Below are 25,744 nucleotides of genomic sequence, written 5' to 3' on the forward strand. Positions count from 1 at the left end.
CTAATCGGGTGGGAAAATACCCTTCTGATGACAGAGTTTGGCCAGCACAGATGTTTACAAAAACTTCTTTTTATTGTATGGAAAGAAAGTCACATGAAGGGAACATTATTTAGTGATTCTTAAAACTGCTCACAGCACGGTAAGAGGAGATTTGGATGAGATGGAAGGCAGAATCCAGAGCTGGAAATGTTTATTTATTGTTGCAGTTCTACTGACCTTGGTGATTATACGCAGAAATAGATATTAATAGGCAAGTCTTCACATCAAACTCAACAAGCTAATTTCATTGCATTTCCTATTTAAAGCCTTCTGTGAAGGACAGGGAAGAGATTAATTTGATAGTGTAACTTCCTTCAACTAATTACATAAGTGAAATTTTACGTATTGTTGGGAGGAAACTACAGTGTTGTGTATTGCTCATATTCAGAAACTGGTAGGCAGGATGAAGAGTGATACTACAAAACAGAAATAAAGTCATTTTGATAAAATGGAGGTAAAAATTCCCTTTGTCCTGAAGTTTAAAACGAAAATGTATCACATTCTGTTCATCAAGAATCAATTATCCCTAACCCTATTTTATAGCATTAGGGATAAGATCACTTGATTGATCATATCACAAATGCATGCAGTTTAATAGTATGCCAAGAAATAGCATGGCATTTATATTTTTTTCCCCACCAATTCACAGCCACTGAATATGTGATTTATATGTTTAATATAAGTTAGAAAGTTTAAGAAAGTGCTTTGCTGATTTTGTTGGTCTGTCAGTTGATAGTCTCTCGGTGGGAAGTTTCATGTAAGGTCTGATGTAGCTTTGATATCTCCAGGAAAAAAGCTGCAAACAATTTGGTTCCTTCAATATAGTTGTGTCTGTGAAAAAGGAAAGAAAGACAATGAAATCCTGTCAGGTTGTCCTGCTCTTAAAATTAGAAACATAGTCCAGTGAAGTTTTATGAGACTTCAGTGGAATTTGCAAGATTGGTAACCCCAAAAAATTACCCAGGGCACAGGAATGCTGGATATACTTCAATTTGATACTCCTCTGGAAAACTTTTTCCGGGTTTACATCCCCAAATTGTTATTATCTGTAGACAGCAGCATTGATGTTTTAATGAGGGGAAACAAAAAGTAATTTGAGAATTATTGTAGGATTCTCCAGTTTCCAGAGTTCAGCATGAGTTGACTCAGAACCTGCACAACGGTTCAGGCAGCACACTGAAAGTGCTTACGATGATACCTCCAACAATGAACACCAGCAGCAAGTTTAAGCTTTTTTTGTATAACTACACTAGTTTTGGTCCCTGGACTATAAATACATCTTTATAGCTGTTTCTATTGAAAACCACCAAAATCCTTACATAACCATGAGTGTCTATGACTGTCACACTTCAAAACAGATGCTGTGTCAGAAGAGTGCCCACCCGCGCAATCATCTTTCAGACCAGAGGCAAATTTCATTGCTAGTGAAATGAAAATTGCCAATGTGATGAATTTAAAGACTGAGCAGACACCTCATGAAAACTGTATAATAGTATGTGATAGACCGAGAATTTTGCTTTCTGCTCAGCCCAGCAATGAGTTTGCTGGAGACAGTAGGTTTGGACTATCCAGTGCACAGCAAAGCTTCCCATCTGGCCATGGTCATTCATGGGTACCAAGGGACTTCAGTTCTCCCCTTCTCTGATAGCAGAAACAGACAAATAAAAGAAACCTGCTTATTTTCTCATTCTGGGAATGCTCCCCATCGTCGGCTGCTCCAATCGGAAGCATCATCACACTTTTCTGTGTTATAGTCTGAAACATTCTGGCAATAGGAACTGTTGAGCCATCACGAATGAAATCTGGATCTTCTCCAAAAACTGAAATACATGGGAAGAATGAATTAATAAATACGTGTAATCCAGGTGTTTTTCTCTGCTACCGTATATTTAAGCAAAGACCTGATACTAAGTGCTTCTGAGTAGAAATAGGTTTGAGTGTGTAGCCAATTGATTTCACAAATCAGCTCTGGTTTATAAACCTCTGGTTTCTTATCATTACAAAAATAAGTAATGAGGTGTTTTGGCTACTCCTAATAAACATATCGAAATTCAGCAAGGTGTGGAAGATGTTGATGAGTTGTTCTATCAAAATCAGTGATATTTTTAAGGGTAAATGGCTGCAGCACTGAATTGGGAAATCTCTTCTATTGCTGAGCACAATGCCCCTGCACAATTGCAAACATATTAGGAACAGAAAAAAAAATTAAAAAGGAACACACCAGTTTTTATTGCTCTTCTTGCTGCTTTATACAGTAGATCATTAACATCAGCAAGCCAGGGCTTTGCACCCAAAGGCATAGACACTTTCAGTTTGTTTGGACTGTTCCTCTTGGAAAAGACACCCTCCAAGTGTTCCACCACCTACAGGGAAAATACTTTTCAGTCAAAAGCTTTCATTCTTCTTGCAGCTCAAGCTTATACCCACATAAGAGGGACTTAGTTTCCACAACAGAGGCCAAAGAAAAGGTTTGTTTCTTACCTGTTTTTTCACAACTGAAAGGTCCATGTGGGGGACCTGACGGATTGAGAATTTGCCAATTACTTTTGCTGGAATGACTGTTTTAATTCCTGGTTCATGGAAAGCTCCTTCAATCCCATGAACAGAGAGAGAGGGGTAACGCCACAGGTGTAAGAGTATTTCTTCCTTAAAAAGAAAAATTTTTGAAAATATAAGGGATGATGCTGGAGCCATTCACAATTGACATAAACAAGTTTTTTCCATCCTAAAATTTGTATTTTGAGATCTCTGTGTTTTAAAGATGTTTGATTTTTAATTTAAACCCATGCATATGTATTTTCATTTTTAAAAAATCCTACTACTTTCAGTCATAGAAAGATTTGGGTGGTAACAGCTTTTCATGAAAAATAAGAAAAATAGAGCATTGTTTTAAAATGTCTTGGAAGTTAATTTTCCTAGTGCAAAGTAGGATCAGAACAACTTCTGATCTGACTGCCTGTTTATCCCACAACTTGTCACTGGAAAAAACATTCAGCCAGACCCATCCCAGATGATACCAGTGAAGAAATTCTAGTAATGAACACTAAATAACACAGTAGGAAAGATGATAATTTTCAGTAACCAAGTTTTTCTGGAGAAGATGCAGAGGGGAAATAAAACTATTATGATATTATTCTAAGGAAAATAGGAGAAATATATAAATTATAAACTGGTCTTCATGCAGAATCTCAGGATGCTGCTGCTTTCCTTCAGTTTTATGAGATTAGACCTTTATCTACACATAATGTTTATGTCAATTCATCCTCATATATGTAAAGCATCAAAACTTAGATAATGTAGTTACATTATATTTTTGTATTACTAATTCTTACAGACTAGCTTTAGGTAATTTGAAAACATTTTCATGGAAATAAAAGCATCCATGTTAGTAGAACTTACACCAGAATAATTATGATAGTGATAAAAAAATTAATCAACTCCTTTCTCCCAGCTGCCAATCTTGTGCAGAGAGACCTTTCCAAGCCAGCCCTTACCTGCTGGCTTTTTATTTGGGATATAATTTTTAATTGCTGGAAAGGAGAGGCTTGTAGCTTTGGATGCTTTTTATGGCAGACTTGGCAGATATCAAAATCTGTATTAAACAAATAAAAACCACCCAAAACATACCTGCCTAAAGCTGCCTCCCATTATTTCAGAGCTGAATACAACTTCTTTCCTACTATGTAACCTAAATGTAGGCATTTTAATGCATCTTTTATTTGGCTGTTTAGGCTTGGGGGGAGAGAAGGGGTAGGCAAGGAAGGAAGAATTATACTGGTTTGCATTATTCCTTTTCATTGATTTTTCACATTTCAGATCACTTTCCCCAGAGGCAGTGCCTTACATTATCAGCAGACTAATTTTATTTACCTTTTACTTCTCAGTGCTCCTTTATTTTATTTTGAGCTTGCCATTGACTGAAAATATCTTTCAGTTTGTCTTTCTACATAAATGCTACAAATAAGTTATTTAAATTCTTTCTGTTGAGTGTTCATACAAATTTTATGTTACCTTGGTGCTGTAGAGGAATTTTTTCACACCACAATTAATTCTGTGTTCCTCTAGATCAAATTCAATCGATTCATATAATTTCCTTTCCTCCTCCGTCAGGGCAGCAACACTGTCGTAGATTCCAGGGATCTGAATACGACCTGTGGAATCCACAAGGCTGTCTACAAAATAAGATACAGATATCAGTACAAGTGCAGCCTATTTCTTTCCCTTGGCAATCATAACACTCTTTCCCTTCAACCTAGCTCTTTACCAAATTAGTAAGCCTAACAACTGTTTGCATCTGTCAAGTTGCACCTAACACCTAACTTGATATATTTGCATATTTATTAAGAAAACCATTGAGCTGCTGTTTGTGTGTAGTGTGTGGTGTGTCAGCCCAGCTTCTAACATGAAAACATCATCCTACTGAGATACAAATCAGCATTAAAAAGCCGGGTTTTGCTATCTGTGTATGTATTAAAGTTGCCTGTAATCGTTAAATGTTCTTAATTGACGCGTGACTGACATCAGCTTAACATGTCTGAAATCCTGGCCTTACTGGGGACATCCCCTTCCTCAGTTGCTGCCACCATAGCTGTGTTGAGGTTTGGAAACCTGGGAATCTTGCTTCAATTAGACTTGCCTCACAACAATTAAACGTGGCCCTGACCTTCATTAGGCTGATCATGGGCATCACTGCCCAGCTGCTCCCGAGCAATGATGTGCGTTATTACCCAGCAGCGCTATCAGGTCCAGCAGCGGCTCGTGAATGATGCCTCCAAAAGTTCCAGAGTGAAGGTCCTTGCTGCCACATTCAACCTGTACCAAAACCACTGGTTACATATGAACACTTGCTACCTTATTCTTCTGTGAATGTTTGTTTTCCACAGTGACTGGTGGTTCCAGCTTTTTTAAACAAGACCACAAATGAACAGAAAATATTTATTATTTTCTAAGTAATAAATGGAAAACATCATGTCAGGAACAGGCTGCTTTGGCAAAGAGAAGATGGAGCTCTGTTGTCAACACCAGAGAGAGAAATTCAGCTGTCTGTAGCACTTAAACGTTTGAGAGCAAGGGTGCCCCTCCACTCCCTCTTTTGCTTGAGTAAGATTAAAGATATCATACATTAAACATTTGCATATTACTGTTTCTAACATTGGAGAATAAATTCTTCAAGTTGTGTACCCTTTTTATTTAATGCAAAATCTTCTTGAAAAAAGGCAAAAATTCATCTTGTTTTATATTAAGAATATATGTCCAACCTTAATTCCGGATTGCAACAAATAAAAATTTATGTCTCTTGAATAGCAAGGCTTTAGAATAGAGGCATTTGAGTTATTAAATGGGTTCTTTTTCTAGACACATTTTCATACTTGGGTTTATCATAAAATATTTTCCTGCAAAGGACTTGTTTATTCTTCTCAAAACCTCATTACAGCTAACTGTCTACTAACAGGGAGAGATCATTTTTGATGTTTTAATAGCATCATTTTTCTTAACCAAGACTTAGAAGAATTGAATCAAGGCTGCCAAGGCTCTTTTGGTTAAAACAAAATTCATTCTTTTTCAGACATAAAGGTTAATGCAGATTTTTCTTTAGTTCTCAAGTTCTTTAATCTTCTCTGTGAATTCCTTTCATGCTTCATCAGGAAGCATTTCCAGATGAGAAATTTCTGCTCTTTATTTCACAGTAGCTCACACTGACTGCTGAATGTAGCATGTTGGCTACAGTGAACTTTATTTGTTCCTGCCAATGGTTACAAAAATTTTGTGTGGCTTTTAAACCCAGAGATCCAGCCAAACTGAGTCCCTTTAGGCTGATTCATTGTACTAACCAGTATCTGCTGCAAAAGGGCAGAGCAGCAGAAGGGATGGTTTTAGAGAGAGCTGGAGTGTCAGGTGCAGGGGTGGTGCTGCACGAGAGTTGATATGCAGAGGGGAGGATGAGAAAAGACTGGAAGAGTGGCAGGAAAGTAATGCATGAGGAGAGGAATCAAGGGGAGAAATGATTGAAGAGAAGCTAATGGAAGCAAATAAGGCTAATTGAATTGAAATGAGGAGGGAAATCTGCAGAAGCCAAAAGGGATGCAGAAGAAAGCTCTGTACTTGTAAATATTAAGCCTTCCTTCAGTCTTTCTCTGCATGCAGATGTAATTACAGCTACATCAATGCTATCTGTCAGAGGCCCAGCTCAAGTGAACCTGTGTCCTTTACCTCCACAAAGAAGCAGGCATTTCCCCGACTCCCATAGGTAAGGGCAGGCTTCTTGTTGCTGAGCCACAGATTGTCCGAAATTACAATATAATCAACATCAGAGAAGAAGCTCTGGTTTTCTTCTTCAAGTAACTTTTCTAGCCCCAAGGATCCTGCTTCTTCCATGCCTTCAATTACAAACTTGAAGTTCACTGGCATAGCCTACATAAAAATTAGAAAAGTCTGGGTAAGAAACAAGCATTTTAAAAAACTAAAAAAAAAAAGCTTTAAAATTAGGAGCAGACTGGCTTGCTGTATATCTTGTGTTAGGAAAAGGAAGATGTAGGATAAGTATGCAGGATCTATAGCTTGATTCAGTAGAAAAGCCAGTGATGGACACATATAGGTTCCTAGAAAAACTTGTTCTTTTCCTCATGCTTTTATCTACTTTTCATTTTTAAAGGAGAGTAAGTTATATCTTTTTTTTTCTTAGTGTTTTCAGGAAACTTGCTGGACTGTCTCATTAAATGGACTTTCTCTCAGTGCTACTCAATATTCTGATTGCATTGGAAATTCTAACTGTGTAATAGCAGTTGCATTTTCACAGAAAATTTCCTGCCTCTTATATTTCGACTGTTACTGCCCATGTGGGAGCCACTGGCTGCAGTTTTCCCAACGTTGTCCATCACCAGATTTAGATGGTGATAAAAACGTTGTCAGTGATTCTACTATAATTGTCTTTTTAGCACTCATGAATTTGCAAGCCTGCTGGTTGATAAGGATGCATTTCCAAGAGTAATTAGGAGAACTTTTATTATGGAATATTGGGAGTTGAAAATGCTGACATATCCCATAGAGGACATAAATTTCAACTTAGTTTCCCATTACAATTCATTTTCTCATTAGAGGTTTTAAGATGTTTTCTCTTTTGATTCAATGCTCAGATTAAAGGCAAGAACAAATGTGTAAAATTAAATGAACTTGTGTCATGGATGGGTTCGCTGATGGTTCATCAGCTGGCCACAGAAATTTTAGAAACAAACTGTTCATGAATATTGTTTGATGGTCTGTGCTCTTTTCTAGAAAAAGGCTTCAAATGACAAAAATTTCTTTTTGCTTGCTTGTTAAAATGTCAAGATAGCTATTAGTGATTTGAAAAACTAGAAAGATGTCAGACCCATAACCATATCCACTTACAACAACTACTCTTTAGGCTAATAATGTGTGTGTTTTCTAGTGCTTAAGAGACATCGAGGTCCATTCAGTACTATAGATGCAAGAAAAGCATGTTTTCCAGAAGGCTGTAAGAGGACTTTAAAAAATCAAGACAGTGCTCAATTTGTGCCATGTCATAATGTCATAAAAGAGACACAAAACTGTTTCTCAGCACGCTAACAGAGTATGTCATGCAAATTCACCTTAAAGGATGATAGTTACCCAAGTTACAAGCTTAGAATTTATGTTCATTTAGCTTTACTTTGGGGATACAACTACTCCAAAATTATTACGTTATTTGGACATGACTATGTTGGTCATTGTAGTAATTTAGGCAAATGTCTGACCTCAGAACTATGTCGGACTCTGAGCGATTGTGTTTGTACTAGGTGAATGCACCCATTCAAAGTATTTGCTTTGATAAATCTGGTCTGTTGGTGACATAACAGCCCATTCTGGACGAACATTTTTTGATACTTATTCTCTTCACACACACACATAAATTGAAGGTATCTTGTAGGCAGACTGAACCAAAGATCAGCAGAATGTAACAGCAGAGATGAGTCTTCATGAGCATTTTGTAATGTCTGTTATTTTACCACTTTAAAAGCTCTCAGGAGAACAGGGTATCAGAGCTATGTAATGTATGTAATACATGTTGAATGCTTCCCCGTGGGTTTTCCTCTGCAGGGCAATGGCAGCAAGACTATTTACATTGCAGACAGACTGTTCAAAACAGAAACGCTCAAAGACAAATTCTTACTGGAGTGGGACCAGTGCTTTAAGTGTTGCATTAGAAATAAGCTAATATTTTAAAGTGTATGTAGTCTGTTGGGACAAAAATGTACCATCTAACTCAGGAACGTAAATACATCCCTCCAGAGATATAATAAATAATAACAACAAATAATAGTGAATAATAAAAATTAGCAATAATAATAATAAAGAAATCCTCATTGATACCTACTAACTTTAAGGCTCTAAATGTTTCCACTGCATTTATCCAAGCTAGGACAGGTCCCTTGTTGTCTGTTGCTCCACGCCCATAGAGGTTTCCTTAAAAAGAAAAAAGTTTTTAAGCAATCTTTGAATTTTCTCTCATCACTTCAATGTAATTGGCAAATTCCAGTTTCCACAGAGGCTTTAGCAATGTGTCAAGTGTCAAAAGTGTCAGGATCTCACTGGTTCATTTTAAATAAGGTGATGAGTGTTCAGGTGTTTCCCAATGGACTGGTACACTTTTTTTCCCTTTCCTTCCTTTTATACACATCATGTTGTGGTTTCTGCTACATGCCAGTTTTTTAGCTTCACTTTTCTTCTCAGGAACTGTTTGTTCATACCAGATATGCCTGAAGGGTTTGCACAATATGCAGCTTCTGGACACATCATTCAGACCAGGTAACAAGTAGCAAAAACCCTACAGATAAATGCCATGGCAGAAATATGAAGCTACAAGTCTAAGTACGTAAATTCTTTTTCAACTGTACGTCACATACAGTTATTGCTGTACATGAAACTGAGATCTGTCCCTGTGTATAGACTTCTGTAGCAGTCCCCACTGGATACACTGGATATACACTGAAATAAGGCAGAAGAATTATACCAGTAAGACTGTTGGGAATTGATCCCAGATGATGAGAAAGGGCAACTTAATGGTTATAGCCTTGGAATCAGGATTTCAGAGGTCTTACTTATCTGCTGACCCTCTATCCATCATTTTTGTTCCTTCAGTCAGCTAGCTGTGCTGGAAGGATAATTACGTTAAGGGGGCCTCACATTCTTCCACCACAAATGCTCCTTAGCTCCAGCATGGCAGGTCAAAGTACAAAAGCGGCATGAAGCAAGAGCAGGAGGTGCAAGGGAGGATGATGGTTGATGCAAAAATCCTATAAGAACTTTTAAGCAGAAATGGATTCTCTGTTGAATACTCTATAAAGCATCTTTAACCACACGTTGCTTTTCTATGTCACTGTTATCCCCAGAGAACAGCGAAATCACGACATAGGTCCAAGTCAAATAATATGGCCAAAGGAGAGCTAAGACCCCATTTACTGAATAGCTCTTCTTTTATGTGTAGTTCACAGTAGAGAAATTACATGATTGGCTTATTCACCCACCACCTCTGAAGGTGACAGGTTGAGCAGTAAGACACCCATTTCCAAATATTATTCTCACAAGACTGAAAACAATTCTAGTGTTCTCACAACAACCTGCAGGTGCAGAAATGGTTTACATTCTCACAAACTGTTGTCCATCCAGTTCTCATGAGAACGAAAGCTTTCACAGAGAAGCTGTGAGAAGCTGGATTTCTCTAACTGCTTTCTTATGAGAATGGAAATTTTCACAGGAAAATTCCTCTGCTCCTGCCTTTTAGCATCCACATTTCTACACCAAATATTAGGCAGTCACTAATGGGTCTCACTAGTCACAGTATAATCATCAAAGTTGAAAGCTGCTGGACATGTCCCAAAGATTTCCACAGGAGAAGTCCCCATGCTTTGGTTAAATATACAGGAGCCCTTCTCCCATTCAGAACCTCAGTTGTGTGTTCAAATAATGATACAAAACTTATGAAAATATGCACACCATCGATTTCAGTCAGTGTGTAGGGGTCACTGTTCCAGCCATCTTCCTTCTTGGCAGGCTGCACATCCACATGACCATAGAAACATACAGTGGGATTTTGTGGATCCTTCCCCAGTTCCCCAAGAATCACAGAAGGCAGTGGGAGGACTTGGCCATCAGGCAACTGTGGAGAAAGGTTAAAAAAGGGCAACTAAGGAAAACCAAACCTTCTAAAAATTAAAAATGTACAAAAAAATCTGGAATTCTCAGTATTGAAAATACTTCTACACTCAATTGACTCTGATTTCATTAGGTCCACAAATCTGACTGAATCAAGTTCTAACCTATTCAGAGAAACTAAGATCTTTCTCCTCAATTGTTTATTTCCTGCTGGACTTTGTAGAGCTCTTCTGACATTTTATTGTCATAAATGCCCTCCTTACTAAACTCTCACTTCCCAGCACTGGAGAAGACAGAGGCAGCCTTGTGCTATAGAGTCTACTGTGACACTGAAGTAGTCAAAAGCCACACAAATTAATTTGGGGTTAGATTTCACCACAGACGGAGGGCAGGAGGCTTAACTTCAAATATAGAAACCAAAAAACGTGTTGCTGGCAGGAGGCAGCAGCTGTGTCAGACTGTCTTAAAACCAGGTTAAGGCTAATTCTCTAATGTGGCTCTGTGCACAACAGAGCTCCACACAGCCCAATTGCATTCTCTGCAACTATCAAATGACATAACCTGAAATATTAAATTGTTGCTGTACTGCAGGGTCCTTGTGCTAAGAATCAGAATGCTCACCAGAAGCCTCAGAGAAAAGAAAAGGGAATCACTATTACTGAACTTTTTAATTCCTGTTAGAGGAGAAATGTAACAGCCCAGGGCAGAAAAGAGCCCACAGCTACAGTAAGGTAGTAAATTAGACAAGTGCTTCTCAGAAATGAATTCCTCCCTGTTGCTTCCCAACAATCATTAAGAAAATAGCTTGGATCATTTGTCAGAAGCTTTGAAAACCAAAGATGATGCTCTAAGTAGCTAACCCTTTCTGTCTGACAACATTTTCCGTGTAAGAACTACCTCCCTCTTACGGAGTTCAGTGACACATGATGCATTAATTCTTGTGCTTCATTACATACAAGAATGTAAAAACGAGCCCCAGTAAAAATCTCAGTCCTTTTTTGCAAACTGCTTTGCTCCAGTTAAAAGCATCAAACTCCCTCCTATGCACAGAACATCAGTTTGCATTTGGATCGTCTGTGTGGCTCCCAGTATGCTCTCAGTTCTCAGACCTGATTTCAGCAGGTATCATGTAGGTACACGACTACTGATAAATCTTTATCTAGCTTTCAAAAAAATAACACTATGTCATAACATACAAGTACAAAGCACTGAAAGCAATAGGTAGACCACGTGCAGATATGATGTTTTAAGTCCAAGAATCAGAGAAGCACCTGATGTGACCCCAGGTTTACTAAATGAACAGTGGCTCCCAGTGCTGCCAGTCTGTCTGCTGCCAATGCCATCATTCGTATTACTTCTTTCCTCAGATGTGGTTGAACAGAATCGCTTTCCACAGCCACCCATTCCTTCAGATCCTGCACAGGAAGAAAAGTGCAGTTAGGTGATCCAGAATGTTGTTGTCTTTGGCCCTTGTATCAGAAATCTCACACTGGAAGATGGTTTCCTTTCTGTATCATCACAGCATTATCACGGATGATCTGAGGTTTCAGCATAGAGGGGAATCACTTAGATGTCTCCCCAGGGCTGAGACTCCTGATTTTCTAAACAGGGAGGATGCTCACACTAAGGCATTCACATTGTCAACCCATGATCTAAAATCCAGTGGAAGAGGGGGTAGACTAGATACTGACTAGTTTGCATTATAGAAATTGCATTATGTACAACTTATTTTGGTGATCCTAATGAGGATTCAGAAGCACTCATAGATTCAAAGCATAGCTGATACTAACTGACTGGACTAATTATGTTTCTCCTTTTCACAGGGGGCTGACAAAAATGAAATCACAAGCCAGCATGGGACCAAGATTCCTCTCCTTGTCAAGAGCAAACCTACAAAAATCAGTTCTGAAGCAAAGACAGAGAGCAAGCATCCTATCTGGCTTGCATCTCCCATGCAGGTGCATTTTGGCTCTGTGGAGCCTGTCTCTGAACACGCTCAAAGGATGCCCACAACCACTTCTTTGTGGAAGTCCATGCAAATGCCTCCTTCACCCCAGGGGTCCCCAGCAGTCTATCCCCTTGCAGCCTTGCTCTGTGAAGTGCATATTGCACTCCTGATGCCAGACCTGGAACCCTGCTCATTACCTTTGTGACAAACACTCCTCTTACACGCAGAGTTCAGGCCTCTGGGGCACCAGCTCTGTGCTCATCATTTCACTGCAATATAGCTCCTACCTTGATGAAATCACTTTGATGTGCATCAATGTACTGGAAGATCTCCATCTCCAATGCTGAAGAGGATGAGCGGGACATTGCTGCCTTAGAGAGCAGCACAGGGCTGAAATGGATGCTATCTGAAAGTTAAGGATAAAATTCAACATTGCAGACATACTGCAATATACATTTCTTTTCAGCACTAGAAAGTGGAGATATTTACAAAGTGCTGAGCTTATTTAAGTCTCCTTTAATCTCCTCGAGCCAGAAGAAAGTGTACTCATTTTATCACATAAAACCTTTAATTAACTCATAGTCAAGTTGCTGAAACAAAAAATTGAAAAGTGACCCAAGAGTGAATAGCTTTAGTTTCAGCTTTATAAGAAAATTAGGGGTAACATTTTCTAAAGAAACACTTGTTGCATCAGTTTTTCAGGACAGAAACACCAAATTGTATGTTCTGGGAAGACAACCCTGAGAGAAGATTTTCAGACACCAACAGCCCAAGGGACTCATCTTTCTTTTTCTTCATTTCCAGAATCATAGAATATCCTGAGGTGGAAGGGTTCCACATGGATCATTGAGTCCAAGTCCTGGCCCTGCACAGCACAACTCCAAGGATCACACATGTGCCTGAGAGCATTGTCCAAACACTCTTTGAACTCTCGTCAGTCTTGGTGCTGTGACCACATCCCTGGGAAGCCTGTTCCACTGCCCAGCCACCCTCTGAGTGAAGAACCTTTTCCTGATATCCAGCCTAAACCTCCCCTGACACAACTCCAAGCCGTTCCCTAGGATCCTGTCACTGGGTACCACAGAGAAGAGATCAGTGCCTGCCCCTCCTCTTCCCCTCACAAGGACATTGCAGACTGCAATGAGGTCTGTCCTCAGTCTCCTCTTCTCCAGGCTGAACTGACCAAGTGACCTCAGCCTCTCCTCATACAGCTTCCCCTCAAGGCCCTTCACCATCTTCATAATCCTGCTTCGGATGCTCTCTAATACTTTCATATCTTTCTTACATTGTGGCACCCAAACCTGCCCCCAGCACTCGAGGTGAGGTCACTCCAGTGCAAAGCAGAGCAGGGCAATCCCCTCACTTGCTCAGCTGGTGATGCTGCACCCCAGGACATGATTTTCCCTCCAGACTGCCAGAAGAAGGGAGAAAAATGGATTCACTGACACACATTCCATATTTTACATGAATAAGGGAAAACAAGCCTGAGAATACTAGAAAACAAATAGCTTTTGTGGTTGAATAATATCAGTGTCAATACGGAAACACTTGATAGGTGCAGAAGTCATTTAGTACTTGCAAACCTCTCTGCCATCTTTTTTTTTTTTTTTATGAGATAAGGTTTTAAAGTGTGTTTTTCTAATTCCTGCAGTTTTTCTTTCACATTTGCTTGAAGTTGTTGCTGTAGTGTCTTAAATTGGTATTAGCAGAGTAAGCCTTGGATGGCTAAATACTTGGTTGGGTTAAATTCAGAACAGCTGCTGTATCAGGCTGTGATGGGATGGACTCCGAGGTCAAAACTCAATGCTTTCATTCTAAAAATATTCTATACTGATAACAAAAGGTGTAGTTGCAGGTCTATCCATAACTCCTTAACTTTGATGCATTGCTAAGGTGATAGGCTATGGTAATATTAATAATTTCAATTATGTTTCTCTGACAGAGAAGGAAGATTGAAAACCCAAGCATGATGAACAAGATGAGGGAAGCATTGTTCACTTTGGCTGGAGATCCTGGCTGTATGAAGGATGGGCCCCATTTTCCAATGTTCCCTTAGAAGCAAGGTTACGAGGTTTACTTCGCTCTCTGAAATGAAGCTTTGAGAAGGCCTCTGACAGTAGATATAATTCCCACTATCCAGTTCCTGATATCTCTTGACACTGGAAACGCTGGTATTGAAAGAGACCAAATGCTGATTTTACAGGAGAGTGAAGCTGCAAAGCACTGCTATGGAGATGACTTGTTAACCAAGACAAGAAAATCCAAATTTGGGGGTTGTTTTTAGGATGGAGAGATTAAATTTAGCTGTATTATTTAAATACAGAAATATTTTTTTAAATACTAAACCCCAATTTAAAGTGATGGTCAAAGTACCATTTTCTTCTCACATTGTTTTCTCCATAAAACAGTAAACCCTACCTCCAAAGAGGTGGATCTTATCCACAATCCCCTTCCAGTATTTTCGTCACCAGTCACAGCAGCAGCAGTTTGTCCTAAAGCAAAAGGGATTATTACAGGAATTTTTGAAGCAAGCATGGGAAAAAAAATCAGGACACTTTAGGAGAGACAAAGCAGCTTCTAGGATTTAGCAACAAAGACCTGGTAGAGAATGAGGTTTTCATAGTTTGGGTTATAGTCATCTTTGGATTGAGCTTCTGCAGGTAAGGCTTAAGAGGAGGAATTCTGCAATTACTTAAAAGCCTCAGTCTGGCTATTTCATCCAGCCTTGAACTGTGCAAGTGGCTGCAAATATTTGGCAACTGAAATCCATTTTACAGAGGGCAATAGGAGTTAGGAGTGCAGACCACAGGCATCGTCAGGAGGACTTCCTAGGCTGCACAGGGCAGAGGAGAGAAGACCATGAGTCCCAGACTGGGGTGGTGGTAACTGGACCCTGAGTTTCCTGGCACAGACAAGACACTGTCACTTGTGGGACAGTGCCTGGGGAGACACAGGAGGGCATTTGAGCCGAAACATTGCAGGTCATGCTCAAAAGGGGCTCAGGGTACGGGGAGATGGTCAGCACTGGGTAAAAGCTGAGCATGGAGGCCATTTATGTTGTTTGCTTCTCTTTTTGTCGCTGTGTGCTTTTGGGGGACCAGGCAATGGCTCTGCGAGGTTGCTCAGTCTCACTTGAGCCAGCAGTGGGTCCCAGGAGGGCAAAGTTTACCTTCAGGCTGGTCCTTTTGACAGGTACAGTGTATTCCACCTGGGAGCTGGGTCTCACAGAGGGGAGGCTTGCTCCCACATGAGCTGAGGAGAGGATGGGACCACTCTGGGTGCATTTGTGAGACGCTCCAGAAAAGTGCAAGGCACTGTACCTCCACCCCAGAAAAAAGTGATAGGAATAGGAATTATACAGGGAGCATTCATCCAAAGGTGGGATGAAACCTAGTTTTGCCATGGTCAAGAAATCCCAGGATTTTAATCAGATTTTCATCTAGAGAGACATCATGGCCATTATCTTCATTTACCACAAAGCCTGCTGGATGCCTCAGTTTCACATGTATTTCACTCGTTTTTCTACCTTGCCATTTCCAAACCTCAGTTTGGAAAACATTTACAACAGAGGCCACTGAATGCACACTCCTTTAACCCTACCATAGAAGACTAGACAGGCTTCTCAGGTTCACTTATGTACAAAATAAATCTTTTGGTTATGCCACACTTGAAGAAGGAGGATCATAGCAGAGGTCAGAAAATGGCTGCTAAAGGCACCAAGTTCTTGCAATGGATTTAAATATCAGTGTCTCCATCACATGAAATTTCCCCTCCTTCTATTCAAATATTCAATATTGCTGAATTCTATGCATTTTCACTCTAAAAAAAAGAGTATATTTATATATATAGTTGACACCTTATGGTGACTGGAATGAACACGTACCTTTTAATGTCAGAATCACAAAAGGACTGCTTGCTTTTACAGAGGATGTGTGCTGTGGTGCTGGTATCTTTCTCTTTTTGTCTTGGTTACGTGCAAATGACCTGGAAAGATACAGACAAGAGACGTATGTCTTCGTCATGTTTCATTAGCATTTAACTGTTTAAGAAAATGAATCAAGGAAGCTAAAATGCTGTGAAGGAGAAAAAAAAACCAACCAAGCAAGCAAAATATCCTAGGGATTTTTGGAATTATTCTGTGATATTTTTGAAACAGATCGAACTTCAAGAAAAGATCATAGAATATCACAAAAATACTTCCTTTCGTAAACAAAAGTAAGGAACAGTGGCAAAGTTTGGAAAACGAACGTGAGGAGATACAGAGTAGCAGAGTGCAAAAAATGTTAATAATTCAAACAAGAAATTAGGTAGCAGCTATGCTTTGCTGTAGTAGAGGGAAGGAGGGAGGGGAGTAGCTGGTGGAACTTCTTGTTAATGCACTACTAATACACGGGCAGTGCTGCTCAGGAGTGTTTGGATCACAACTGGAAAAGCTTGTGTTGAAAAGGGAGTCGGTTTAATAAAGCTGCAGAAAGATTTCAGACCAGGCTGAAATATCTCAGTGTCATAAGGAGGGGAAAAATGGTTCGAAAGGATGATAAAGACGGGGGGGATATCAAACAAAGACTTCAGTGTTCAATGTCAAGTGTATTTTATTTGATGTCATTTTAAGGAGCAGTTGCTGCTCTATAGAAAAACGTAGCATGCCTATTTTTAGAAATAATACATGACAGTCAGTTGTGCACTTTCTCTTCCTTCCTTCTTCAGTAGTAAGAACATTTTGTCTTTCATCCTCCCATCCCATTAAGCACTGTTAAAAGAAAACTTAGTGTTCTTCCACAGTGATTTAACAAGAAATCCAAGTTGATTCTTTAACTAGGATGATTCTTAGATAAAATATCAACTAAACTTATAAACATTTGAGAAGCAGCTCCTGAACGTGCTTTGAAAGCCTCCTTGTCTCTCCTGAAGCGTGTGCTTCATGCGCTTCCCTCCCTGCGACGCAGCGTTTCAGGTGTGTGCAGGGAGGAGGGTGCCAGTGAAAACTGAACATTGGGTTGCAACCAACCCAGAGAAAAACAAAGTCAGGACTCACCTGGTTTGCAAATAACATAAAGTACATTTGACATGAAAGGAGATAAAGATGTTTATGGCAGTAGGTAGTAATTTACCAAATCAATGGTGGACTCCTTTGAAAGGAACCTTCCCTCTAAGCAATCACCATCCAGGAAGATAACTGAGATAATGGGGTTATTTTTTAACTTCCTTTAACAATATTCGTTGATAAGTGGCATACCTTTGGTGGAAACAGGCAATCAAGCCACAGTCACCTCTCCAGCTGAGTAAGTGAGACCCTTGGCAGAAGAGGATGACAACTCTTCATGCGGCAGCTCTCAAGCCCAGCCTTGACCATGTGCAGCTGCTGTTGTCTTAATGACCAGGAGCTGCAGAGATCCAGACACTTGCAGGGGAACGAACACCAGCTCACAGCACCTGACTGCATTTGGAGATTATTAAAGAAGTATCATCTAAATCAATAGACTGCGTAGCAGCAGTGAAAATATCTGGTGGGAAGCATAGGTAAGGTCTGCACTTGCTGGCAGGTGACACTGCAATGCCCAGTGCTATTTCCAGCACTCAGCTCTTAAAGTGTTGCAACGTGAGTTGCCTGAATGGTGTTTTGGAGAACGGCAGTGGCCAGCCCTGCCCGTGCTCAAGCCAACCCTTTAGAGAAAAAAGTGAGACCCTGTTTATCAGTCCTGTTTTGCTGTAATACAGATGATATTTAAAAAGAAAGTCCTTGTCTCTAGGTGCTCCACTTTGAAGCTGCCTTTGTTGCTGATGATGAGACCCTGAACTGGAAAGGTCTCCTCTTTCACCTGCAGAACAGGGACATTTTATCTCAGTTTACTGATAAGTTCTGCAGTTAATGAAGAGATAGTTTTAAGTTAAAGATTAATTTTTGGTTTAGATGCTCACTTCTGCCTCTCTATCAAAGCAGGATAGCCAAATCAATAATAAGTCAAGTCATGAGAAATTTTCCTATCTCCTTTCCCTCCTGGAAGTCCAATATCCCAGCAGGAATCCCAGTGCCAGAAAGGACTTTAACACTGCTGGTAAGTGTTACTACTTTACCGTAGTATGTTGGAAGACTGAGAGAAAAGAGGTGGATTTTGCTTTGACTCGAAAAGTGGAAAAGAAAAGGATACATTTCTGTTAAGGCAAAGCCTTTCTCCCAGGAAGCATTATTGCCCTTTCTGCCCAGCGAGGAGGAGTAATTCACCATTTACCTAAGAAAATTTTCTGCTCATTGGTTTGCAGTAAGATAAACATGGGCATAAAAATATTCTTCCTGGAAAGACAGCTATGCTAGCTCTTGCTCTTTTCATGGCAAAAAGGTTTGTAGGAAAATACTGTGGGATGTGCAGTACTTGTACTTAGATGCGGATAGCCTCACCATCTTCTTGCTGCCAGTTCTCCACTGCAGAAGGGAGAACTCCTGAACTTGTAGTAAATTTTAGGTGCTTGAGTCTGCATACAAATTTTACCCTTAACGCCCTCTGCCCATTTTGAAAGGACCTCTATTGACATGGTCAAATTCAGTAATAAGCAAAATAAGGTAACAAGTAATAATGGAGGTCCAGGTTCTGTCTCATAGCCTTACAAAGACCTTTTTTTAAGTACTCATTCTTCACTTGATTAATGTGTAAAAACTTGTTTGCAAATGAAATGCAAAATTTGGGGGGAAATTAAATGTTTACTTGCATTTATTTAAAAGAATTCTATTTTTACATGAATCCTGCCTTCATTTATCCTAGTTTTAAGTGTTTCACACTGGAGTTCTTCCTGAATTAGAACAGTACAAGTGAGATTAAAAATAGGTCTACCATACCTAGTAGATCCATTCAACTATTTGCTTATTTATCACATAGTACTACTGAGGAACTATACTATTGTGGAAAAAAAAGCTATTATTACTTTATAGCTTAGTATTTCATTGCTAATTGCCCCTTATTTTATAACCTATAACCTGGAACAAGGTTTAAGGTTCACAATATAAGGGATTTATTTTGTTATTGTCCTTATTGCATTTATGGGGTATCATAAATATTGCCAACATTGTTTAGAAGGATTTTTAAATGTAGGCAGGTTTATCTCTTTAATAAAAATGCTCTTTGATGGTAGCTTATTAATTACAAGAAACGAAAGAACCAACTCGAATAGTTTGGCTGAGTATCCTCTTTGGGATACAGTAAGGGTTTAAGCAGGATGAAGTAGACTGATTAAAGGAAAATCAGAGCAGAACTAAAACAAAAGGATAAAGGGGGGAAAAGCATCACTGGCTTTTTTCTCTTGTGTTTTGAAAATGTAAACAGTCTAGGGCAGAGATGGTCACCTACTTCGTGTTTCTATTGCTACTTCAGGCCAGAGTGTAACACCCTCACTTGGTTACACAGTGATGGTACCTTCACTTCATTGGCACCTTCAGCAGAATTAGCATGCTTTAATTGTTATCTTAATTAAAAGGGTATCTTAAATAATTACAATCTTAAGTTTGAGTGAGCAAATATGTAAGAAATACGCTGTTAGGAGCAATATTTCACTGACAGAGAAATGATATGATGGTTTTCAATGTTCCCTGTCACTCTATAAGCAACTACCTCTAGTTCAAGCCAGCTATTTTTCATTTCTTGGAAGTGTATTGCAGAAAAGCAGGAATGGTATTGTCATGTCATAATCAGTGGTACCTGGTTATTATTGCAGCTTACTGTCATTTCTCAATATACTCCCTAAATATAACTTATCATTGCATCCCAGAGCTACTGGTGTGGAATGGAGAGGTGCTTTCATACAATTCTGCAAATCTCTCTCCCCTACAGGTATTTCTACATCCCTGTGCAGCAGCAGCAGCAAGCCCTTCCACCTCTTCATTCCTTCCCACTTCACACTGCAGTTAGAAGAGTATTTCCCAGCCACCATCCTTCAAGATAATCACAACTGATGTCAAAACACAAGTTAAGCAACATTGTCCACTGTGAGAGCTTGTCAACAGTGGAGTGAGACTGTGCTGGTAGAGAGGAAAAGATCCCCAAGACCCTGAATTAGCAGTTGTTACCTGGATGTCGATAATCACCACCCGGGTATGTCAGTGGAAGGAGATTGATTTAGAAAAGGTCCCCTTACCCAGGCAGGAGATGCTTCACGAGGATCGTTGGCTGCAGACTGTCCTCTGTACAGACCAATGATGCTCAGCACCTTCCAGGAGCAGGGCCACAAAGATTTGAGGTACTCTGTGGAGGAAGGGCAGTAACACAGAGCCCTCTCACCACCTGGTGGCTCATTCAGCAACCTCTCTGTACCCAGAGCTCCAAGCATGCAGGCTTTAAGTGATAAGAGAAACAAACAAGTTCTTGTCCAGTGCCAATTCCAATACATTGCTCTGAGTCCTGAGATAGGAGACTGTCCAATTTTTCCAAAAGCACCATTGTAAATTCATTTGGCTTAATGATTAAGCAAAATATTTTCAGATATTAATCACACTGAAATGATGGCGAGAGGTTATTCCCATGTTAATATCCTTCAGACAGCTTTTCTCAGCCAAATAGCAACAGTATTCCTTAGGGATGATTAATACTCTCCTTGCAGGTGAGGCTTTTATCCAGCTGATAACTCATAGTCATTCCCAAACTGGCTTTTTGGGCTCACAGAGTAAAGCTGACACTCACCATGCAGCACTTTGTTCATGCAGCTCTTCACACTGCCTCCTCTCACTTTCCATGAGGTCCAGGAATTGGCAGAGTCAGGGCATGAGTCACTGAGGTGGTGCTGTGCATGGTGTCCTTCAAGGCACATGTCTGGAGCACCACAAAGTTAACTCAGTTTGACACTTCGCTGACTTCTGCATCTTGGCCGGGTGTCCCAGGAGCAACAGCCTCTGAAGAGAGGCTTAGGAGTATTTTTCCACTGCAGTCCTCCTGTCATTGAAGTGTATTTGGGAGAAGGCCAAGGCAAGCGGAGGTTCTTCTCTTGACAAACACAAGCTCTTTTAAGCTTAAATGCAGAAAAAAACATAGCTTAAATATAAGCTTCCTTAAGCTAAAATATCTGATACCTAAAAGAACCCACTGTTTATACATTTATGAATATATACACACACACAAGTTGCCACTTGCTAACTGATGTGACCATTGCAAAGCTTTTGTGGCTGTGACCTCCTCAAGGAGGAGTGAGAGCTGTTTCATAGCACATATCTTTTATCAAAGTGCCCCTGCTGATAAGGGTAAAGCACCTTCCTCAGGAGCCCAGAGGAAATGCCCATTGAACGAGGGCTCTGCACCACTCACATGTTGTGCACCTCGTGCCAGCCATGGGCCATTTTGTGAAAAATGTGACAGCACCTCAACAAAAACAGAAAGATAATTACAAGACTGGAGCACTTCATTAGAAAACTGGTTCATATCTGAACATCTTAATTAAGCACCTGCACACAGCTGCTGAGCCTGCTAACAACTGAGGTGGATGCACAACTAGTGGATCAGGATCTTTAATTGAGTTGCTATAAACTTAATTACGATTTCTCTGGAAAGTAGTTCCCTACTCATTCCACTCCTTCTCTACAGACAAGTATTTTTGCTCTCTTTGTTACAATCTTTTCAAGCAGAGAAGTTTCTCATATATTCAAAGGCCTTTCAACAAAACTGTAGCAAGTGCCTTGACACGCCTTAAAAGGCAATGATGACTTTTCATTTTCAGTACTATAGAAATCCCAATATTTAGAACTAATTTTTTTTTATAGCTCCTAACTTCTAAGAAAATGACAGTTCTGCAAGTCACTGGTTTGGATATAACTTCTAAGAAAATGACAGTTCTGCAAGTCACTGGTTTGGATATAAGCCATTAATCCCACACACTGAGTGCCTAAATCCTTATTTAAATTATGAAATTTTGGTTGAAATATTTGAGATAGTTCACAAAGATGCATAAAGTTTGTATCCCCTCACTCACTGCACTTCAGGGGGAATTAAGTTTACTGTGAAATAAAACAGAGAAACAGGGGAAGTCCCATGACAATATCTAAAAATACTTTTAAGTCATTAGCTATGAAATGTCAAGTGCACAAACAGCTGTTAGAGGAGCAGTTCCACCGCGTGTTCCTGTTCTCATGCCTGGAAGCCAATCTCTAAGGGGAGCACAGCTTGACCAGGAAGAAAAGCATATTCTCCCCCTTTGCAACAATCTATGTACCCTTTCCTACAAGATGGGAGAGGGGAAGGCTGGGGAGGGAATTGCATCTTGCGTACATGTTGCCTGGATGGTGCTCAAGCCACGAGACCCTTGGTGCTCCAGAGAAGCAACACTATCATAAGCTTTAGTTTCAATTACTTTTAGCGAGAGTTTCCTGATCAGGCCCCTATAGTACAAGGTTATCATCACCCACCTTTGAGAGAAGGTGCTGTGCTATGCACACCATGACTGGTTGAGCTTTAGGGCAGCCATCAGCTTGCTGCCTTGGCTTGCAGAGCTGGTGATAGTAAGAAACCACATCCAGTGCATTGCTACAGGCAGTGCTCCAAGCTCCCCAAACATTCCAAAGGCTCATTCCAAACTGATCATCATCCAAAGCCCTCCCTAATACCAGAGTGCTACTGAACAGCCTAAACAAACAACTCCAGGTTTTCAAACTGACTCTTAACCACAAACCTCACCAGTCTGACACGCCCATTGCTTTTGCTTCTCATTTATTGTGCAACCCTATTATATTCTTTGGCTGTTTCCTCTGTGCTGGACAGACATATTCAGTGGTAGAGCTGGATATCCTTTAATCACACAATCATTTAGGTTGGAAAAGATCTTGAAGTTAAGTTCAACTGTAAATCTCAATCTGTGACATGCAATTGCATAGAAACTACCCATAAAGAAACACTCAAAATTTAGACATAGCATTTTTTTCATTTCTTCTCTGTGTGGAAAACCCACAATATCTGTGTTCTTTTGCTATGCCTCCTTATCAGAATACAAAAAAGGAAAAAAATAGCCTTTTTTATTTTTATTTCTTATGCCAGAAGTCAGTATCTTAGATTACAGAAAAGCACACAGGAACCAAAAGAATGTATTCTGATGTCCCCTTCCTTTCCCATGGTGCCTTTCCTCATCAAGGCTATAGAGTTTAGGATGGTTTGTTTTCATGTTAATACCTACAGGGAAGCTGGCTGGGCAAGGATATTCCCACAACAAAAAGCTACCTGAGGAACAGACACAACCCCACACACAGGTAATTTAACACAGGGGACCAAAGATAATGCCATCATGAAATGGACACAGTTTCTGTCACATTTAGAGAAGTAAAAATGTGTTTATAATGTCAGCCATTTTGCTCCAATTGCAGCAAGTCTGCTTTTACCTATCTGATCATTCACTAGTAGGGTAAAGTTATTACTGAAAATATTGCTAGAGGCAGCACATATATCCATTTCCAAAGCAGAAATTACATGAAGAACTCATATTGAAAAATCTAACTCTGGAACATGATAGATTTAAAAAGTCCAAACCATCCATTTAGTACCTTGTGAACGATCTCAGCTAAATACAAAGGTGTCAGAGATGTCAGATCCTTCATCCGTGTGCAGCCTTCCCAGCCGCAAGTAAACGTGACTTTTATCTGCCTAGACTTGCTCTGTTTTATCTGCCTAGACTTGCTCTGGGAGGGGAGAAAATGCTCTGTGGAGATATTAGAAAGATAATGCATCTCACACAGTTGAGGCTTTGGGTGAACTCTGCAAGTAAAAGAAAAAAAATAAAAGAGTGCTTTTTTTTCCCCTCATGAATGGTTTTCAAAGAGCCACATTTCAAGGAAAAAAAAAAAAGCCTGAAGTGGTGTGACTGATTGCTTTTGAATTATCTCAGCATGGTGTCATCTTATCTGAACTTTTCATTTGTTCCTATGACTAGTAATTGGGCCCTAAACCAACTAGCAGATTTAGCAGGATCAAGCTCTCATATTCAAAGCACTGCAAAAACACAAAGAGAATTTTTGATCTTTAATCTGAAAGATAAATGGATGTTATCCATGTGACATGTGACACTTCAAGTACTGAAATAAGGCGGTTGGGGACCAGGCTTTTTGGTATTTGGTGTGTTCCTTTGCTAATAGTTATATCTAAGTCACTCTTTGCTTCTGCCGTCTTGAAAACTCTGAATATTGATACATCTGTGAAAAATGAGTGACAGATCAAGCTTATAAGTTGATGCATCATTTGCCAATATACTTGTCTCTCCTGAAGTAACCAATTCTCCCTAATCACAGACTACAAAAGAGGCTTTAATACCATTTTGCTGTTTGTTAGTTTTGGGTTGCAGATTAACTTGATAGGTTTAAAGGACTCACAATGACATATTAATTTCTATCAACAAGATAAGATTATATTTGGAACAGACTGATTGCAATCTGTATTTTTGCATTATAATCTAATGCAAAGTGTGTAAATTAAAATTTACCATCTTGTTCTATTATAAGGCAAACAATTTCTGAATATTTCACAATCTGAATTCACCACCTCCTCTACTTTTGATTTAGACTCAAACTTAAAGAAGCAGCCTCTCAGGCTCATAGACCACTTTCTCATTTTATCAACCAAATTCTTACTATTCAGCAACAGAAAATAAGGTTAATAGCATGCCAGAATGATAATTATTTTTGATGGGCATAGACTCTAGTAATTCAAATTCAAAAGCAAACTGGTGCATGTATCTAAGTTTACAAACAGATTACCAGGCACTTCTGGATGCATTAGCCTTACTTCTGTGTTGATGTCTATGAATACAAGTGGGTGAAAAGACAGCTGTATTACAGACTGTGTGAAAAAAAAAAAAAAAATCCTATTTGAGCCCCCTTTTTAATTTGTAGTGCTAAGTCTAATTATATTCAGAATCTTTCCTCTACATCCATAAGGACTGCTGGCTGATTAGTGGCAGGGAATGTGTCACTAAAACTTCCTTCCATATAAATCAAATTATTGGAAGAAGCTAGATGAGCGTTTATTACTGAGACACTCTCAGCTCCCTCTAATGAGGTCAGAGAAGTTGAACTTCTTTTACATTTGGAACAGATAATGCTAATCAGCTGCTACTGAGCACAGCTTCAAGGTGACTGCTGTGTCCCAGTAAATCTGTGTCATATTTGCACGTAGATAGATGTGGAACTACAGCACATTAAGAAAATGAAATGTATCATCTTAATTATTAATATTTTATGTTGGTGACTCAATTACCCATCATATCCCATAGGAATGCTTTCACAGAGTGGGCAATGTAATACAGCATCGTTTTCTATTAATTTTATGCTCAGTTAATCTGGTGCTCCCATTTTCCCAGGGAAAAAAAACCCCACCCAGATGTGTTTGCTACATTTTAGTGTATTTCTATTTTAAGCCAGTGAATGCATGAACTTATCTGCAATTAAAAACAAAATTTTACTATCCCATTTCTCAAATCCCTTCCTCGAAACTCCTATGAATTAAAAAAAAAATTTCCCAACTGGTCTCCAAGTATTTAAATTTCATCCATAAGTGTCAGACAACTCCAAGGACAGCTTCCAAAAATTATATGCAGTTCTACAAACTTTAAATTCATAACCAGCCAAATTCCATTAAATATCATTTCCAGATCAGT

The 25,744-nt window shown here is 39.5% G+C and overlaps 1 protein-coding gene and 1 long non-coding RNA gene across 4 annotated transcripts; one reads left to right on the forward strand and one right to left on the reverse strand.

The window, feature by feature from the left end:
• Positions 1-53: 53 nt before the first annotated feature.
• CNDP1 (carnosine dipeptidase 1) lies at positions 54-21,079 on the reverse strand. 3 transcript variants are annotated; one of them, XM_010393818.4, is made up of 14 exons: positions 20,261-20,499; positions 16,020-16,120; positions 14,555-14,628; positions 12,424-12,542; positions 11,460-11,603; positions 10,030-10,192; positions 8,411-8,499; positions 6,250-6,450; positions 4,767-4,851; positions 4,051-4,211; positions 2,521-2,685; positions 2,261-2,402; positions 1,712-1,859; positions 54-870 (listed from the first exon to the last, which is right to left on the reverse strand). In XM_010393818.4, exons 4-14 carry the CDS (start codon positions 12,499-12,501, stop codon positions 765-767), a joined length of 1,482 nt encoding a protein of 493 aa, XP_010392120.3. In that variant the 5' UTR covers positions 12,502-12,542; positions 14,555-14,628; positions 16,020-16,120; positions 20,261-20,499; the 3' UTR covers positions 54-764. The 3 variants fall into 3 exon arrangements, with proteins under 3 accessions (XP_010392120.3, XP_019138123.3, XP_039406040.1); XM_019282578.3 differs by lacking the exons at positions 14,555-14,628; positions 20,261-20,499 and adding an exon at positions 20,803-21,079; XM_039550106.1 differs by lacking the exons at positions 10,030-10,192; positions 11,460-11,603; positions 12,424-12,542; ... (1 more) ...; positions 16,020-16,120; positions 20,261-20,499 and having other exon boundaries at positions 8,407-8,478.
• Positions 13,306-25,609, forward strand: LOC120409806. The gene is made up of 2 exons (XR_005601603.1): positions 13,306-18,192; positions 19,957-25,609. It is a non-coding gene; the product is annotated as an uncharacterized LOC120409806 (long non-coding RNA).
• Positions 25,610-25,744: the final 135 nt, after the last annotated feature.

Source organism: Corvus cornix, chromosome 2 (assembly GCF_000738735.6).
Source record: "Corvus cornix cornix isolate S_Up_H32 chromosome 2, ASM73873v5, whole genome shotgun sequence".
NCBI classification, from domain to species: domain Eukaryota; kingdom Metazoa; phylum Chordata; class Aves; order Passeriformes; family Corvidae; genus Corvus; species Corvus cornix.

Excerpts from the sequence above, each read along its gene's own strand:
- CNDP1 (XM_019282578.3), bottom strand. The coding sequence starts at position 20,855 with ATGGAAAGTGAGAGGAGGCAGTGTGAAGAGCTGCATGAACAAAGTGCT. Across the intron at positions 2,403-2,520 it reads TTTCAGTTGTGAAAAAACAG|GTGGTGGAACACTTGGAGGG; the intron begins GTAAGAAACAAA and ends TTTTCCCTGTAG. Across the intron at positions 871-1,711 it reads CAGAATGAGAAAATAAGCAG|ACACAACTATATTGAAGGAA; the intron begins GTTTCTTTTATT and ends CCTTTTTCACAG.